Source organism: Mastigoproctus giganteus, chromosome 6 (assembly GCF_048544385.1).
Source record: "Mastigoproctus giganteus isolate SK-2022 chromosome 6, ASM4854438v1, whole genome shotgun sequence".
NCBI classification, from domain to species: domain Eukaryota; kingdom Metazoa; phylum Arthropoda; class Arachnida; order Uropygi; family Thelyphonidae; genus Mastigoproctus; species Mastigoproctus giganteus.
The window spans coordinates 199687491-199708522 of NC_143580.1; the positions used below are offsets into that span (position 1 = coordinate 199687491).

Genomic DNA, 21032 nt, shown 5'->3' on the forward strand with positions numbered 1-21032 from the left:
TTTTTATCACATTATTGAGAATTAAAAAAAATAGGAAGTAGATTTAATTCATCACTGATATAGTGATAATGGTTATAATGAGAAAATTTTGTCAATCCCTCGATGCTTGTTATAATCAAGTTCAACTGTATATTAAAATAGTACCACATTCTTGATGGAGTTCTGATATCAATTGCTAAGTGGTACTAGACTCAGAATCCCCTGAAACAGTAACATGCAATAGCATAACATAAACAGTAACATGCAGAATTCTTGCTTAGATTACTCTAGACTATGAGGATGCAAGAGAATATTTCCCATGAAGTTGCTTTATCAAATTGATGTGCCGGACTTTTTAGGGCGGAAACATGCTACTATCACTTCACGGGACTTCACATGTAAACACGTCTACTGTCAAAAGTGGGGGAGCTATATTTCCCATTTAGTTTATTGCTCGGAGATGCACTGTTGTCATTGTTGTATTTACAAGGTAACACGACGGACTTCAAGGCTGAATCATGTTTTCAGGAGCTCAGATATTTCTGTTTGAACAGAAATTTTGTTAGGCGTGACAAGAGGAAAATGGAGGAAATGCTAATAGGAAATTAAATAAGTAAATAATGCTGTTTTGAGAGCATTAGCTACTCGGCATACTCGCTGCAAATGTCTAGTCACATAGATGCTCAAAAATGGCCAAAGGAGGAAAATAGACCAACAATATTACAATTAACAAATTTAGAGGATGAACAAGTTGATCATTTCAATATGTAAAACTCATAACAATTTCTTACAAGTTCAATTTTTAGCATTGAAAAGTAGTTTTTTGTTGTTATTAAATTTAATTAAAAATTTTTGTTTTGTATTTTGACAGAATAAAATCCTTATTCAAAATTAAACTTACAGTATTGGAATTTTCATTAAACATACAACTAATTTTTCCTTAGTGCTGATTGAATTTTGAAATTGCTTATTTTGCCCTTGAACATCATCCTTAATTAGATTATATAGGAAATTAAATTCTTCTTTATTCATCCGTAAGTACATCTTAAAGCGATTTTCATCTTCTTATAAGTCTTGCAGTAAATGATGGAATTCGCCTTTTTCTGTTCTCTTCCAGTTTCTGTTGTGTATCCATTGCGTACTCTCTTTTGTTTTCTCGGCTATAAGAAAAGCACATGCATTTTCTAAATCTTCCTCAAAATCTGAAGAAGAGGATGAGCTGTGGCAATTCATTTTGCTTCAGCTTTCCTTAAAGAGAATAACACATATACAACGTTAAGTAATGTGGGGTATAATATCCCCTTTTTTTTGGAATTATAGTAAATTTCCAAGATACCCCTTTTTTAAAAATTTGAAATGGGATATTTGAAAAAAGCAGAGATCATAAAATGCCCTGATTATTTAGGAAGAAAGAATTAACTGACAATAAAGTTGTTGAAATGCACCCTTAAAGACTCAAAAAATGACATTCTATCCTATTTACAAAGATAGTTATAGAATATTTATATTATATAACATTTTATATAATATTTTTAACACTTTACATTCTACTTGACTTCTTTTTTATTTTGTTGTAATGTTTTAAGGCTCAGGCAACAAACTTTGCCCGAGCCTTCAACAAATGTCGAAGTTTGCAGATGATACAAAGGTTGGCAGGGTTGTTAATGACAGCAATGGCAGTATGCTACTGCAACAGGATCTAGATAATTTGGGCAGATGGGCTAAGAAGTGGCAACTGAAGTTTAACCTTGACAAATGCAAAGTACTGCATATGGGTAGAAGTAACCCCAGAGAAACGTACCAACTGTGTGGCACTACACTTAAGGTGGTAGAAAATGAAAAAGACCTGGGAGTAATTGTGCAGTCAGATATGAAGTTTTCTGAGCAATGCAGACAGGCTGCCAGGACAGGTCGTGGGGTTTTGTCAATGATATATATAGGAATTTTGCTAGCAGGGAAAAGGATTGTCCCTCTGTATAAGCCAATGGTCAGGCCACGTCTTGAGTACTGTGTACAGGTCAGGAGGCTTCATTTTAGGAAGGATGTAGATTTGCTTGAGCATGTACAGAGAAGGGCAACAAGATTGGTGAGGGGAATGAAGGGATCCTTTTACCAAGAGAGTTAAGTTCTGCAAATTGCAGTGGCTGGAGACTAGGCACCTGCATGGTGATCTGATTGAGGTGTATAAGGCCTTGAATGGGTTGAGCATGCTGAATTCTGATGGGATCCTTCCACTTGTTCAAATTATGAACCTAAGGGGGCATAAATTCAAATTAAGAAAGGACAGATGTAGAATATATGTGTGGAAATTTGCCTTTAGCCAGCGGGTGGTTAATTGCTGGAACAAACTTCCATCTGTCGTTGTGGAAGTTGATAGGTTGAATAAACTTAAGGAGGAACTGGACAGGCATTTGGAGGGAATGGTGTGTTTTTTTTTTTTGTTTTTTTTTGCTGATGCTGCATAAGCTCATACACTTGCTTTCTTGCATCACATGCCACTACTACTACTTTTTTTTAAATTTAAAATTCCCAATATAAATATCGATTTTGTGTATGAGGAATACGTTCTGTTGAAATCATTCCATAAAAATATTGAGATAAAAGACCTCAAAAATACCACAGATATTTGGATAAAATTTTTAAATGCATATGAAGTACGTAATACAGAAAAAATAATTAATTTTGTTTTTCCTTTGCCTCACTCAAATGCATTGAGTGAGCGAGTATTTAGCTTAATGTTTAATGTCTGGAAAAAGGATAGAAATAAATTAGACCTAAAGAATGTTGAAGGAGAACTGTTGGTTAAAACCCATCACAATATGTCGTGCAAAGAATTTTACGCTTATGCACTAAAATATGAAAAACTGTTAAAGAAAATTCGCTTAAATGAAAAGTATTGCTAGGTAAATATTTTCTTTTTGATAAAATAAATCAGGTTTATTGAATATGTATTGTAAACAATTATGTAAAACATTGATGTTAATATTTATAAAAGTTTTCTTTAGTGTTTATAACTCTTGCAATAAAATTTTCCGAATTAAACAAATTAAAGCACAGGTTATAATTTTATTAAATTTTATTAAAATTTGACTAATTTTGCATTTCATGAGCTTGTAAAAATCAACGGCCGACCGGGCTAGCCAGGTGGGTAAAGCCTGCCTGCCTGGCAAACCAAAGGTCGCAGGTTTGGATCCCGCCTCGGGCTTGGATCAAAGTACTGCAAAAACCTTGGGAGGTGCATTATGGCCACAGAAGCCGATGTGCCAACAACTACCAAAAAAAAAAAATAATAAAAAAAGTAAAAATGAACAAAATACAGAAATAAAATATTTGTTATTAAAATTGTTCGTTTTTTTTTTGTTTTTAAGATATAATGTGAGTACCCCAAAATGAGGAATGAATACCCCAAACATAAGCATGAGTACCCCAAGATCAAATTTTTAATCTGGTCACCCTACGTTACAGTGATGCTTCTTCTGTGACCGACTTCACAGTTTACACTATACAGTGACATGACGAGAGTCCCGTAACGAAATAATAATGTGTTTCCACCTTTATTGTAAGACCAGATCAAAAGCTAGTGCTGTTTAGTCACATTCACTATAAATAAATATTCAATCTGCTCAAAATTCAGCATAAAAGGGGGCAGGGGGGATTTCAGTCAGAATGGTAACTCAAACATATGTCCACATACAGATTTTGCCTGTTCTTCCCTTGTCTCTGAACTGTTGACATACCTTTTGCATCACAATAGAGTCACTTTATCCTGTAGTGTACTTATCAACACACAAGTATTCACAGTAAAATTTTCAAACAGTTGACCATAGTGAAAATGAAGGCAGATGGGAGAAATATAAATATCATATTTAGTTGTATGGAAATGTCAGACACATGATGGGCTTTGAAACAGATGAAAACTGACAGAAAAATTTATGATCACCAAGAAAAAAACATTATGGATTAAGTAATTTTAAACCAAATAAAAAATGAGACATTTATATATACTTTTTTTTATATGAATTAATGATAAAACAAATAAACATGCTAAAGACAACAATACAATATTCCACTAGTGGGAGATGTAAAAGAGAACCAGCCAACTAATTAAAGGTTATAATTTTTTAGCTTTCATTTATTAGAAAATGTTGATTGCAAAGGTGAGTATAAATTTTCCATTTATTAAGTTTGAAACCATACAACACTTCAAGACAATTTTTTTGCCTAACTATTAATGATAAAAAATTAAAAATCCAATTGTCTGGTGAGTGGATAAAGTATGAAATGTTCTTTCCCCACCTTAGTTTACAACTACACAAAACTACAATGCCTGGGCACATAGCCAAATGTAAATCACAATAAAATAATATAGTTAATAATATATGTAGTAAACAGAGTAGTAAATAAGAAAATAAAATAAAAAAAGATTCTCACTTTCTTATGTGCTATGTTCTGTCCACTATCAGTGACTGATAGACCAACTGGTATTTTTCATAAACTGTTTGTGAGCATCCCTATACATAAAAAGACAAAAATGGGTATAATTTATTTAGTATATATTAGCTCAAACAGAAATTTTATTTTGTATCTAAAGATAAGTTTTAAGGTTTTATTAAGATTACTCACCGTAAAAACATACATTATGTCTTCTCTTTTCTGAATATGCAATGTCATATGGGGAAAGTAGGAGACAGGATTTTGCTGTGAGTATTTAGATTAAACATTGGCAAATTCCAAAAAAAAGTTTTTTCCTTTTCTATTATTATATAATCTGTTTCTCTAAGCTGTGGTTCTTAGAAGAGATTTAAGACTAGAGGCAATTTCTCATTGCTAATTATCTGCTCCTTTACTGTTTCTTCTTTTCATATAAGAAAAGGAAATTTTAATGTGAAAGAGTCGAATAACTTCAATAATAACATTTATTCGATCTCCAACATCTGACATTCCATAAAATTTATATTAATAATTAATGCATTAAATCTTTATTGCATGTTAAATACAATAAATTATCTATATTAGATAGCAATTTCTAAAATTATTTATGTCACATCTGGTGAGTATGGGCTTGGCACACCCAGGGTCCTGAGCTGGATATCATCATTCTTCTCTTTCCTGGTGATTCCCTTCTACTTTTAACTCTCTCTCTCTCTCTCTCTCTCTCTCTCTCTCTCTCTCTCTCTCTTTTTTTTTTTTCCTGGTGCAGCATAAGCCTCAGGCTTCCTTGCATCATATGGATATTAATAATAATAATAATAATAATATTTTTGTTACATTTGTTTGTTTTTTATTAATTAGGGAAGTTTCTGTTCTGATGACTATGGACGACATCTTTTGGCAGTAGAGGACTTGCTACAGAAACACAGTCTAGTGGAAGCACATATTAGCTCTCAGGGAGAAACTATTCGGAAACTAAACAACCAGGCTAACACTTTTATTGGGGATGGTCACAAAGAAGCAGCTGTACTCCAGAAGAGGCTTGACAAATTAAACAGTGAATATGAAAGGTATACTTAAATGCTAAAACAAATAATTTTAATAGTTAAGTAAATTATGAGATACAAATAAAAAGCTATTATTGACTTTGTGTCACATGAATAAGAAATAATTTTTAATTTAAAAGTATTATTGGAAAAGTTATGCAGATATTAAGATTATTACTATTTTTAATACCACTCGTATACCACAAGAAATTAACAATATAGTTTATTAAACTATTCGCCTAAACTACTATACATTAAGGTGCCGTTTCAGGCATCTTACTGATACCCACCATCAGACAGTGCTGCTGACATACTCCTCTTGCTGATGCTCCCAGAAACTATATTATTTATATAAATTATCTAATAAAGTAGATTATTAATTTCATGTGGTATATGAGTTGTATTAAAAATAGTAACAATGGTATGCACATCAGGTTTCTAGGAGCATCAGCAAGAGGAGTATGCAGATATTATTAAAACTGTTTATTATCAACACAATCTAAAATCAGTATTAATTAACTTAGTGTTTCACTGTACTAGTAGACTTGGATTAGATGATAGATGTTTAATACCCTAAATTAATGTTCATGTGTGCGTGTGTGTGCTCACGTGCGACTATCAATAATTTTATTCAGGTTTTCTTGGGTAATCAGATTCGATAAGTTTCTTGACATGTGATGTTATGCATAATTTCAAAAGAATTTTGGCAATATGAAGCAACTTCAGTGCATCGTGAAAGTTGCTTCATATAGGTAATTTAATCAAATCAAATACTCACAATTATAAATACGTAAAACACTGACCAAATCTGTAAATAAAAGAAAATACCTTTAATTTAAATCTGTAAAAAATATAATTTTATAAAATTAATGTTTATACTATGTACAATAATTAATATAATGGACAATAATTAATATAATAATTAATACAATTAAAATTTAGCTGTTAAAATGAAATAATACTGTATATATAGTAAAATGAAATAAGCCCCAATGACAAGACTAAAATAAAGTAAGTTGCAACACAGTATGTACTTACTATGTTGCAACTTATTTCTTCATTTCATTTTTAACTTCTGAATTTTAATTATACATAGTCCTTTATATTTTACACAGATTTTAATTATTGTTATGTATAGTTTTGGTGTTTTATAGATTTTAGCATGTATTGTGCTCCTGATCTCAGAGTTTTTTTTTTTTTTTTTAAATATAAATGATAAATGCACTTATGCAATTTTTATGATGTTTCTTCTAAATTATATTTTATTCAAGTCTAAAAAAAAAGAATAAAAATGGATAGAACCTCATGCTGATAATTTGTGGGCTGCTCCAAAATTAATGCCTCCATATTTTTTTCTTGCTGATGTGGTTTTGTGAAATGTAAATGATTTAGGTGAAAATTTAAATCTTACTGCCAATATCCTGCAAGCTTCAACACTGTGTACCAGGTGGTGAAAATGTAGAAGTCTGTGAAATTGTAGCAATAATTCAGACAGAGCATGGGTTTGTTAAGGGAAAGTCTTGTCTGACAAATTTGATAGGATATTATGATGTGGTTACAAAGGAACTGGATGTAAAAAATAATTCTGATATCATATATTTGGATTTCAGGAAAGCTTTTGACACTGTTGCGCATGGAAGACTATTGTACAAATTGGAGCAGAATGGTATTAAGGGTAAGTTGCTACAATGGATAAAAGTACGGTTAAGTGGGAGAAGACAGAGGGTGATAATCAATGGGTGCTGCTCTTCGTGGACTAATGTTATTAGTGGAATCCCATAGGGTTCGGCGTTAGGTCCACTGTTGTTTTGTATATTTATCAATGATATTGATGAAGGTATATCAGGCATAATGTCGAAGTTTGCAGATAATACAAAGGTTGGCAGGGTTGTTAATGACAGTAATGGCAGTGTGCTACTGCAACAGGATCTAGATAATTTGGGCAGATGGGCTAAGTGGCAACTGAAGTTTAACCTTGACAAATGCAAAATACTGCATATGGGTAGAAGTAACCCCAGAGAAATGTACCAACTGTGTGGTACTATGCTTAAGGTGGTAGAAAATGAAAAAGACCTGGGAGTAATTGTGCAGTCAGATATGAAGTTTTCTGAGCAATGCAGACAGGCTGCCAGGGCAGGTCATGGGGTTTTGTCAATGATATATAAGAATTTTGCTAGCAGGGAGAAGGAGGTGATTGTCCCTCTGTATAAGGCAATGGTCAGGCTACGCCTTGAGTACTGCGTACGGGTCTGGAGGCCTCATTTTAGGAAGGATGTAGACTTACTTGAGTGTGTACAGAGAAGGGCAACAAGATTGGTGAGGGGAATAAAAGGATCCTCTTACCAGGAGAGGCTTAAGTTCTGCAAATTGCAGTGGCTGGAGACTAGGCACCTGCGCAGTGATCTGATTGAGGTGTATAAGGCCTTGAATGGGTTGAGCACGCTGAATTCTGATGGGATCCTTCCACTTGTTGAGATTACGAACCTAAGGGGGCATAAATTCAAATTAAGAAAAGACAGATGTAGAATTGATGTGCGGAAATTTGCCTTTAGCCAGCGGGTGGTTAATTACTGGAACAAACTTCCATCCATCGTTGTGGAAGTTGGTAGGTTGAATAAATTTAAGGAGGAACTGGACAGGCATTTGGAGGGAATGGTGTGTTTTTTTTTTTTTTTTTTTTTGGCTGATTCTGCATAAACTCATACGCTTGCTTTCTTGCATCACATGCTACTACTACTACTTTGTAAAAAATTAATAAAATTATTAATTTAATCTATTAATTTATTAATTTAATTAATTTATTAAATAAAAATAATAAAAAATTAACATTGTAAAAGTAACTAAAATCTTTACCCAGGATTGTCTATTGGAGCAGAAGAAAAATGATACACTATTAGCTTAGTTATAAGCGCTTTTTCTGTGTCACAAAATGATGCTGAAGAATGTGTGAAGAGTGTAAAGAAGCTTACACTAATAAGCTAGGGGCAGATCCAGTTGTTTTGAGAACTAAATTGTATTCAGTTAACATTGGGCCACGCAATTTTTGAGGAAGCATGCACATTTCATTATGGGATGTTAATAATAGTGACTCCCCTCTCACACAACTAACAGCCAGCCCACATAATCAAAATTTTTCTTTGTTAGGATGATATTCAAAAACTACAATATAATCTTGTGGAATCACTTTTTATAACAGACACACAATTGTGCACAAAAAATTGTCTGAATGCTTAATGATTATAGATTCTATTTGTTTAGGATTATATAAGATTAAGAAATTTTGTTTAGTTCTGGATTGATGTGTCTGTACATTTTCACTTCAACTAATTAAAATTGAAATAACATAAGACAATAATAGTTTAAAGACTTTTTTTCTCATGTTAAATTTCCGCAAGTCCAACTATATTAAAACATTTATACTTGAAAAACTATTAAATGGCATTATGTATACAATATACACTATATATACAATATACACAATATACCACTTACAATATACACTTCCTATATGAACATTTTCTTAACCCCCCACCTTATTTTCTGTTTATCTTTCCTTATATTTTGCATGTAGCACTGGTAATGCATATACAGCAGAAAGCTGTGCTAACTACTACTAGTTTGAGGCTAATAGACTACATAAGATGTTATATATTGCTATAGTTATTATTAGTTACCATAATTTCATAATAATGCTACATTTTGTTATATTTTGTTATATTTTGTTATACATTTTGCTACATTTTGTTATATCTCCAATATATCATATAAGAGAGAACATCAAATTAACGAAGCATGATAATGCAAGAAAAGGAAATTTTGTACAAGAAATAATTACAATAGGATTAAAGAAGCTATAAATGCAAGTACATCAGTTTTCTTTTGTTTCAGTTCTTAAGTTGACTTATTGTCTGTGCTGACTTACTATAAAATTTATGTGCACTTACAGTTAGGCATAATTTACGATATACGTAAGATAACACTTCATGTTGAATCAGATTTTGGACCTAAAGTTCAAGTCTGTATAATAACATTTCCTAAATAAAAGAACTTTTTTGCATATACAAATTCTATGATTAACCCTACAACTTCACAATTCCAAAGATTCTTGATATATTTCATATAAAGTATATCTTTTGATACCTCTTGTTTATTAAGTATGTACCATTAATACCCTTTATTCATTAATGCATAATGAAGAGGTTAAGTAAGATATAAGTAATAATTATGGAAAGATCTGGCATTTATGTTTTCTTGTTTGTTAACTTCAGGTATATCATAAGAAATATCTCAGAGTTTATTCTAATTGTTTGTTTATTTTAGTAGTGTACTGTTGCTGTTATTAAAATATGGTATTTCTTTAGTCTTGTGCAACTGGCTATGGCAAGAAGAGCAAAATTAGAGGAATCTCGAATGTACTATCAGTTTGTACAAGACCATGAAGAGGAAGAAGCATGGGTAGTAGAGCGACAAAGAATCTGTAAAGCTGTGATTTCGGGTAAAGACCTGCAAGGTGCTTTATCTTTACAACAAAAACACAAAGTAAGGGTCTAATTTTATTAGGTGGTTTTCCACTTAATCCAAAGTCATAATCTGTGAAAACTTTAATTACAGTTATTTAGTGTATCAAGAAGATAGTCTGTTTTTATAATTCAAACAACATTTGTTTACAGCACATTGATTGATTTCATAAACATTCATGAAAGTATTATTTTTTAATTACCAATGTAAATTTTTTTATTTTTGCTCAGGCTTTGGAAGCAGAGATAACATCTCGATGGCCTGGAGCTCAAAAAGTAATTCAAGCAGGTGAAAATCTTATTAATCAGGGTCATCGTGAAAGTCGAGATGTTGGTCAACGCATTGAAGATCTTAAGAGTAACTGGAAAAAACTGCACGAGCTATGGGCATTAAAATCAAAACAGTTAGAAGATGCTTCTGAAGCTTTTCAGGTAGAGAGTAATTTCTCTTTTTATTATTAAATATCATCATGTATTTAATGAATAAGGCCTTATTAACTGAATAATTAATGACAATCCTTGGTTGTGGTTGTTTACAGTAGAAAATTAAAATGGTTTAACTTTAAAACTTTATTTAGAGAAATATATATATATATATATATATATATGACAACAAAACCATATTTACTTAATAAAACAAAAAACTGTAAAATATTATTATTCAGTTAATTCCCAAAACCTCTTTTTTATTTGCTGTAAGTGCAGTATTGCACTATCTTAAATTTTCTATATTCTCTTCAGGAATGCTACATATCAAGGTGAATATAATGATCATTAGTGATTGCTATATTCATCCTGATCTGCCATTATCTATGGTGATCATATTTTGACCATCATGAGTAATAGCAAAATTATTTCTGTTCTGAGCACTGGCACCAGCACACAGAATAAATAAAACTCTGTCCGTTTTTGTTTTTGCTAACTGGGTGCATAACACATTATCACAGCTTATACCAAGCCAGCATTATGATTTTTCTCATTAATGCCATGCAACAGTTGAGATATCAAAATTGTCATTGTGAATTTCATTCACATGTGTTCCCATTTATTTTCCAAATTCTTCTTTAATTTATCCATTTAATGTACATTCGAATCATGGTTTCATACAACACAGATAACATAGGAAACAGGCCTTTTTCTCATTATTTAATGACAACCCCATGCAACCCCAACATTATGATTTCTGAGGCATGATATTTTCTGCAACTCAGAAGTAATGGGAGATTTTGTTATTTGGGAGGAGTTTGAGACTGTCATGAAGTTACTGACTTCTTTATGACAGTCACACCTTTGTCAGTTACATTTATTATCTTCTCAAAATTACAGTGAGACAACATCCTGGTTATGAAAACTGAAACCTGAGCTATTTCTGTGTGCCAGAGCATGCACAGTCTTCTTATAAAGTGTCTTTTACACTCTCTCTCTCTCTCTCTCTCTCTCTCTCTCTCTCTCTCTCTCTCTCTCTCACACACTCCTTCCTTCCTTCTGGGCAATAATTTCTTAAAAACTGCAAAAGCAAAAAGTTTCTAATTGCAGTTATTATTATTATTGACTTTAAAAAAATGTCTTTAGCGGTGTTATTTGGAAAAAAGTGTTAATTACCTAGAAATCGTTATATAAAATCATCACGAAACCCGATGCACATGCGTTCTACTTGACATTAAAAACATCCTTTCTTGGGTGCATACATACTTGTTGCATTCAGTGATGCAACAAGTACAATACATGCACCCAAGAAAACTCAATTGTACGCAACAAGTGAAGTGAAGTGAAGCAACAAGTTGCAGTGACACGAGTACAGTTGAGCAGTGACGTGCTACATTATACAGTTATATCAGCATAATGATTAACAGTTGAGACTTGTCTCAACTTCATCCAGACTTGTCTTGACAGGTCTGGATGAAGTCTTCACATGATGATACTCTTTTGCTTCTGCTCATCTGTGAAGCTGTGTGGTACAAATTTCGCACAGACCTTACTTTTCCCTAAATCTTCATTCAGAATTTGACATTTGAATTTGAATTTGACCCCCTATTCATATCCAACTCATCAGCTATCATTTTGAGGGTCACAAGATGTTTTCATTACAAAAGGTTGATGGATGCCCACTTCTTGGTCATCATGAACATCCTCATGTCCATCTCTGAATTGCTTATACCATTCAAACACACTGGTATGGCTTAAGTGTTTCTTCACTATAAACAGGTTTTCATATGTTTCTGTTGCAGATTTTTCCAGTTTAAAGCAAAATTTGATTTGTTTGTTGCTCCATTGCAAAATCATGACACAGAACGTTAACACTAATAACAAAACTGTTTGTTACTTACAACCTGTCAGCCTACTGGACAATCTCTGTATTACCATCTGTTGGAAGAAGTTTGAATTAAAACATACTAATTCCATTTATTTTGAAACTCATTGAACATGACTACAACAGCATTAGTCCTATAACTTTATTGCCACGCCTTTTATAGCAGCTTATGATACAGAAAGTAATCAAACTTTTTGTTCAAAATTTTTCATACTTAAATATGCATCAAATATTCAAATATGATGCTTGAATGGTATTGTTCTCAAGGAACAACTGTTAGGAATAGCAAATTCCTAACAGTTGGATACACTTCCAAAAAATAATGTTATTCCTAACACTTTTTTTTTTTTTTTTTTGTGATTTGGAGTGATGAGTCACAGTATGTGGCCTACTAGTCTGACATTCATGGTTGTAGCAGATGCCTGGAGAAAGCTATCTGCTGGACTGTATCATCCCAGCAGAGAAGTTTGGTGGAGGAAGCATGATGGTGTGGGAATAGTTTGGCCTGGGATCATTGGTTGTTTTGGACAAAACCATGAATGCTGAGGTCTAGCTAGATCTTCTTGGATGATAATGCATTACCAAACTGGTGGCAGCATGTTGCAGAAGGCCTGTACCTGTATCAGCAGGACAACTCTCCATGTCATACTGCTTGCATTGTGATGGACTGGTTCGAGGACATGAGTGTTGAAGTTGGACTGGCTAGCCTAGAGCCCTGGCCTCAGTCCAATAGAAAACTGAACTGGTTGCTGCTTTGAAGACCGAATGAAAAAAATGTCGCAGGATATTTATAGAAAATTGGTGGACAGTGTTCCACAGAGACTAGAGGCTGTCATAAAGGCTAAATGTTTCAGCATACATCATTAGTTTTTTCTCTTAATAAAGTACTAAATGAATTTAGTTTCATATGGAGCAGAACTGTTTCCCTAAGTTCATAATTCCCAAATTAACTTTTTCAGAGTACAGTAATACCCCGACTTACGCGAACTCGGAGTTACGCGGTTCTTGATTTTTTCGTTTGGCAACGCTGCCGCCCACTATCTTCAAGGTCGTTTTTCATATGTTATCGATATACGGTGCGACGGCGGAGAATGAGAGCGAAAGATGAACAAAATTCAACTTTGCTGCTTTTATGTTTTTTATATCAGTGAAGGGGAAACACATTTCACCATAATAACGTAAAAACCAACACAATTCCAGCTATCGGTATAATCGCAAATGCAATTAGATCGAGTTTACTACCAGTTTATAACAGATTTCACTAGCAGAAACGCAACTGGATTTTTATTGTTTTATTGTAGTAACCCCTAGAAATGTGAGGTGTTAATAGTGTATCTCTGCCTTTATGGTGTTGTTTATTCAGTTGCTACATGCGCGCAGCTTTGTTTATGCGTATCAAGCGTGCCTCCTCGTTTTGTAATTGTGCTTTATTCCCTAAAAATGAGTAAAATACTAAAAGGTGTGAAAAGGAAACGTCCTGATGAAGACACTGCAGATTCAGAGAGAAAAAGAAAAGCAATTATCGATAAACAGAGGCGGACTGGATCAAAAATTCTTACCCGGGAAAATTTATAGTGGCCTCATACTATGGTTTATGGCCAAAATCACACCGGCCCACCGGGGTTTCCCCGGCAAGGCTTATGGCCAGTCCGCCTCTGTCGATAGAGAAAAAATATGAAATTGTGAAACGCTTTGAGGAAATGAAAGACCATGTGATATTGCACGTGCTACAGGCCTAAATGAAGCAACGGCGAAAAGCACATGACAATTGCAAACTTGACAGGTTGAAAATTGAAAAGGGCTCAATTGTAAAGGGCTTAAAAATTTTAGAAAACAGACTCCAACGAAGAACGCGTTATAGCTACAAAGCAAGGAATAAAAAAATTATTAGCTTGCTACGACGAAATTCTGCGTGAAAAAAAAAGGCGCTGTGTCGTCAGACGAATTTGTTAGATTTTATGAAGCCATCGACATCGAAATAACTTTTTTACGTAAGTCATTTGTTTTTTTAATACATATTTTGTATTAATATGTATAAAGAACTGCAATTTTATTAATATTTTTCTTCTAAACTAGTGTTTTTGTTAGTCCTTGGTCCCAATTAAGCAAAATTTATATGTATTTATATGCAAAGTTGTACCCCGACTTACGCGATTTTCGTCGGACCCACCTATCGCGTAACTTCGGGGTATTACTGTATATCAGTAATTACTTTTTTTTTTCCCTGTCTTTCAACTCACTGCAATGCTTTAGTAGAGAGAGGAGGGGAAAGCATATATTTCTCACTGCTATCTCTTTAAAAAAGAGTAGCAGTTCCATAATTCTTCAAAATTATATGCTGTATTTAACCTCATTAGTAATTAGTGGATTTTATTGAATAAAAATTACAATCATTAATGTAATTTTTGCTGATTATTTTCCTGGTAGTTTTATTAATTTAGATTTTTTATTATTACAAATTAATAGTGTAGTATATTAATATTTTCAGTATTATGCTGATGCTAATGAAACAGAGTCGTGGATGAGAGAAAAAAGGCAACTCATGTCAAGTACTGATTATGGAAAGGATGAACCAAGTGCTCAAGTAAGGAGTCATGTGTAATGATGTATTGTACAGTAATTAAAGTAGTTGAATGTCTTTTAATATGTAGTTTAAAAAATAAAAGATTACAAATAATGATAATTTAAATATAAAGATTGTTGCTATTACTGTATAGAAGGTCTAAGCTGTTAATCAAAATATTTGAAAAAAGGGGCATTAGGAGTTGCAAATATACAAAATGTATGAAATTTTAATTTATAGAATTGATAAAATTTACATTGTCATCTTCAAATATATATCAAATTAGAAATTTGGTGTAGATGTGTAGATTTGGGTCTGACCTAAGAGTAAAAGTAAAAAAAATAACAGCAGACCTTTGTAAACTGGTATGGTAAAATAAGATGTACATTGGAGGAAATAAATATTTCTATTCTTCAGTGTGCTTGCAGGAAGGGGGAGGAAGGACTAGCAATAATAAATTAAGTAGAAAAGAAAAAAAAAAAAACAATTCTCATGGTTGGTTTACTTAAGAAAAAGTTATTGCTATGGATAAATTGATGGTTCAGTGGAAGAAGACAGAGTGATTATAAATGGGCACTACTCTTTGTGGACTAATGTTATTAGTGGAGTTCCCTAGGATTCAGTGCTCAGCCCATCGTTGTTTTCAATATTTATCAATGATATTGATGAAGGTATATCAGGCATAACATCTAATTTTGCAGATGATACAAAGGTTGGCAGGGTGATTATGACAGTAATCAGGGTGAGCTACTGCAACATGCAAAAAGAGCTAGGAAAATTGGGTTGATGGGCTGAGAAGTTTAACACTGACAAATGCAAGGTACTACATATGAGTAGCAGTAACCCCAGAGTAACTGTGTGGTACTACACTCAGGATAATGGAGAATGAAAAGACCTTGAGGTAATTCTGCAGTCAGACATGAAATTCTCTGAGCAGTGCAGACATGCTAGCTTCCAGGACAGCTCATGGGGTTTTATTAATGATATACAGAAACTCAGAAACTTTTCTAGAAGGGATAACAAGGTGATTATCCCTTTGTATAAGACCACGGTTAAGCTGCATCTTAAGTACTGTATACAGGTCTTGTCTCATTTTAGGAAGGATGTAGATCTACTGGAATGGATGCAGAGAAGGGCAACCAGATTGGTGAAGAGAACAAAAGGGTGCTCTTGCCGAGAAAGGCTTCAGTTCTGCAAATTGCAGAACCAGACCAGGCTCCTGTAGGGAGATCTAATTGCGGTGTTTAAAGCTTTGAATGGATTGATAAGCTGAATATTAATGGCATTGTTTCACTTGCTAAGACTACACACATGAGCGGCATTAATTCAAGTTGAGGAAGGTTGGTTCTAGGATAGATGTGCAGAAGTTTACTTTCAGTCAGCAGGTGATTGATTGTTAGAATAGGCTTCCATCTGTTGTTGTGGAAGTGGATGGGTTGAATAAATTCAAGGAAGAACTAGACAAATTCTTGGAGGGTTAAGGATGGGTTTACTGCATAGGTTTTTTTTTTTTTTTTTTTTTGTTAATGCTATAAAAGCTTGCTTTCTTACATCAATACTGCTACTGCCATTACTACTACTACTACTACTACATTCATCAGATAAAGTCCAACAAAATTAATGAGACATCAATGTTTCATGTCACACTGGGTCAGTTGGTTAGTGCTTCTTGGTGAAATCACTGTAAATGGTCATAGTGTGGCATTTATTGCTTTATGATAGTAGGAGATGGGCTGTGTGCATTTTGTGTGATGAACCAGTCATTAACACATGATGTGTTGATGAGTGAGTGGTTCACATGTTTTGTAGGCTGTAAAACCTATAAAATTGAGGTAACCTCTCTCTGAGATCATTTAACAGCTCTAGTTATAGAGGCTTCAGAATTCTTCCAGTTTTCAATGGGATTCAAACCCAGAACTGTCTTAGATTGTTCCTATAAATTGCTTTTATTTTTAATTTGTTTGCATGTACATGGGAGAGAAAAAAAAAAACTCTAGTTTTTGGTAGATGAAACGTAGACCTTTTTGTATAACTAGGAGGCTGTATAACTGCAGACCTGCATGAAATTGTTATAGAGAAAGTTTTCTGGTCAGCAATGGGAAACAGGAATTGATTGGGAATGGGAAACAGTCATTAAGATCAATAATGTGTCTGTTATCCCCAACATAGGAATTTGAAGGTACCCTAAAAACATATACTGTATAAATGTTAGCAGGCAAATAAAACTGCGAAAATGATTGTCTAAGAATATGCAGTACCTTTCACATGTGAAAAGTGACATTATGTACAGCTGATGGAGTTTGAAAGGAGTCTGATCATTTGGTTGTCAGAAGCTGGTTTGGTGAACATGGCAAATTGCCTTTCCTGTGGGTTGTGGTGCCCAAACAGTTGGACACTGTTGGCAACAGTGCATACAGAAAGATACTCAGACATTGCCAGGGCTCTGGTGGCATCAGAATGGGAGGATCAGCTGATAATGACAGCAAAGAGATTTGCCACAGTCCATCAGATTTCCATCATTGTGACTCCATCCCTGTGTATTGGGAGTATGATTAGTAGTTTAATGTGAGAAGTTTTGCTGCATTGGGTAGAGAGAGACTTTGGGACAGGAATGGTATTATGTTGATGAATTACATTTCCAGTTGGGATCCAGTGATGGATGTATTCTAATCACGAATGACAACTACTGTTATTCAAACTGTATCATATAACAGGAATCTACAGGAATCATCATTATTTGTGCCTCTTTATCTCATGTTTAGCAACACACAAGAATTATATATTATGTGGTTGATTGTATAAACCACACACTTGCTAATCGCATTGCTGAAACTGCTATTGCACAAATCTGGAATAAATGGGCTGTTACTCTTATGTCTTGAAAATACAAGTTTGAATCCTTTTTATTGTATGAAAATACTTTTACTTTGATGAAAAATAAGGCTGTTAAAAGTTTCTTGTCGATTGCTGGTTTAGGTTATTTTAAGATTAAATAAGTAGAAAGAAGTATACTAAGTTATATTAAAGATGGACAAAGTTTCTTAACTTTTAACTTTTAATTCAGTTTATTATATTACATCAAAAGATGGCTAAGGTAAAGAAAGCCTGCATGAGAATGATGAGAAACGTCAGATAACTTATGTGGAAAATTTGTTTCCCAATATGGCACTCTAGCGCTGCTCACTCGGTAAACAGATGGTAGGTGTTATCGGTCTGGAGAAGATGACAGGTAGGTGTGGCAAACGATGAAATGATTGGTGGTGGGCGCGACAGATGACAAGCTACTGTGTAGTCATTGGTTGGCATGATGATGTGTATTTATCAGTAAAGAATGGTGCATAATAGTTTTGTAATGAATGATGAACAGGTAACAGTAACGATGAATCCTTTAAGGTGCTAATTGACGTTATGATACGCATGTATCCACATGAGGTGTCTTTAAAAATAAAAGTACGGTAATAAAAAATTAGGCGCCTCCATAGCCAGGTGGGAAGGAGCAGCAATGCGTAGAACACGCTTCTTGATTAGACCGGGGTTCGAGCCCGTGACCACCAAATACGAAGGATGTGGAAAGGTCAGGGAATGACCACTGCATATTCGCGGAGCAATATGGCCTTAGTTGCTGATGTTCCTAAAAACCAAAATAACGAACAACAAACAATAAAAAATTAATATTTTGTTAATAAACAATTTATGTGCTAGTCCACCCATGATTCTAAAGAAAAAAAGGTTAGGTTACCCCCTTCATTTCGGGAGGGGTTCAAGCTCCCATGAGATTCAAGTGGAGGAAAACTGACCTTTTTTCACCATTAGGGCATATTATTGAACAAGAAAATAAAAATATAGTCATAAAAAAATTTATTTTTTTTATGAATGTATTTCTAAATATGACTGATTCTAAAGAAAAAAGGTTTGGTTACCCCCTCCACTTTGGGAGGGATTCAAGCTCCCATGGGATTCAAGTCGAGGTAACCTGACCTTTTTTAACCATTACGAAATACTGTAATGGTGAAAAAAAAGATTAAGGCATGTGCGATTAGGACAAGTTACCATTAGTGCTGCTAAAGTGATACTAAACCTATGTTATCGTGTGCTGTGTTGTGTTCGCGCACCAATCAGCACATCATTTGCCATGGCTACCTGTCAATCAATATATTGTTCTCGACTTTGCTCCAGACCAATAACACCTACTGTCTGTTTACCAAGTGAGCAGCGCTAGAGTGCTGTATCGGGAAACTAATTTTCCATGTAAGTTATCCAACGTTTTTTATCGTCCTCGTGCAGGCTTTCTTTACCTTCGCCCAAAAGCTAAATGGAAAGAAAACTGGAAGTTTCTCATATAGCATTCTTTAAGTTTCAAAAAATGAGTGACTTGGTTATTTTTCATCCAAAAAAGTTTTGGTGATAAACAGCAAAGTTATCACTAATTTTTGAAACTTAAAGAATATTCTTTGATGGACTCAATATACTTAGTTTTATTTGCATTTACTTTTGTGGAATATATGAACAATCATTTCAATACATGCTGCATCCTGCTATAATGAGCCATCTCACAAAGTGCATTTGAATTTATGTACATTTATTTGACACCTTGTCTGTTGTGACATACATGAAAATTCAAAGTTATGCACACAAACCCACACACTGCTATGTTGCACTCTTTCTCATAGTATCATTTTAGTTTATGGGTGTACATGAGTGCGTTGTATATTTTGATTTGTTATATATTTTGTGTGAAAAAATTTATATACAGTTGCAATATATATACACATTTTTACTGCCTGTACTGTAATAATAAGTGCAGACAAAAAAAAGCATTTTAAAAAAAATGGAAGACATTAAATATTGAAATTAATTTTAAAGTTTTAGCGAAAATGGTTTCTAACACGGATCCAGATATCAAAAGAAGCTTTACATTAATCTTCCTTCTTCCTTACATTCATCCTTAGATTCATTTTTTAAAAAAAATCTCCCCTTTTTCTGATGGAAAATTTAGCCATCAAAAATAAAACAATATTGTTTACATATATTATTTCAAAATTTTTTATTTAATGACCTTTGAATTTTAATGTTATTTAACAATCATGATATAATATGCATTGATAAAAATAAGTTTGCAAATGGAGTAAGTAATGGCAGTTTAAAGCTTTTATGGAACCTATCCCTGAATCCCTGACTGTTATATGGAAATATGCATACTATAGTGATTGTTTCTACTATGTGCTGTTTTTTAGAACATATGCTGTGCATTGCAGCAGCATGAGCTGTATTAGTAAAGTTTCTTAATGCGTTATGTTAATAAAATTTAATGTATTTGTAGGCACTTCTGCAACGACATTTTTGTCAAGAGACTGAAATAAATTCTTATGGCTCAGATATTCAACGCTTAAATGACCAAGCTAAAAAGATGGTAACATCAGGAATTGCAAATTTAAGTGTAAGTATTGTTTCTATTTTTGTAATTATTTTGAATTTTTAAAAATTAGACTTTTTTTTTTTGTTTGGTTTATTGGTTTTACAGTGCATCAGCATATTATGTTTGTATGAGCGAATGCTCATGGCCAAAAAAATGGAATAACTCATGAAGGTAGAGAAAACTATTTTCTCTACCTGAAGTCAGTTGACTACAGTTCTGATTAAAGAGGTCTTTAAGAATTCCTCTGTCTCTGATAGGATTCAAATCTAGACCTCTCCAAATTAGGGCATCCAAAAAAACTGGAAATTTTTAAAAACTGGTTAGTATGTTGTTAAATAACTGATTAAATGGTTGAAAAAGTATTCATTGTCAACATTGTGATCATTCAATTCATTCTCACTGTTTCTAGCATTATAATTTAATTGTGCTTCATTATTAACAGGAGCTAAGTTTACTTCTTTCTCAAATGAATTGTGTGGTTGTAGCAAAGCTAATTTTATATATTTAACAGTCTTCCATATTTTTGCATGACTTTTGCACCATCATTAGTGGATGGTACAGTACTACCTTCTAAGTTAAGGCCAAATTCATCTGATTTTTCTTTTACCAATGTTTTAATTCTAAAAGCATCAAATGACCCTTTAACTGTAATTAAATCAAGTTTATAGTTCTGTTGATTATTGTGTAAGGTTACATTCATAAATCTTTTGAGATTTGTATTGACCCACTTGTTAACTGTAATTGAAATCCATTTATCTTTTTTAATTAA

The 21032-nt window shown here is 33.4% G+C and overlaps 1 protein-coding gene across 3 annotated transcripts in view; it reads left to right on the forward strand.

The window, feature by feature from the left end:
* Positions 1–21032, forward strand: part of kst (spectrin beta chain, non-erythrocytic 5 kst) — a 593342-nt gene that overhangs the window by 193981 nt on the left and 378329 nt on the right. For all 3 annotated transcript variants that reach the window (XM_090376665.1, XM_090376667.1, XM_090376666.1), the window contains exons 13-17: positions 5272–5480; positions 9818–9995; positions 10205–10405; positions 14773–14868; positions 20168–20284. In XM_090376665.1, coding sequence (XP_090232791.1) covers positions 5272–5480; positions 9818–9995; positions 10205–10405; positions 14773–14868; positions 20168–20284 — 801 coding nt within the window. The remainder of the gene's footprint in view (positions 1–5271; positions 5481–9817; positions 9996–10204; positions 10406–14772; positions 14869–20167; positions 20285–21032) is intronic.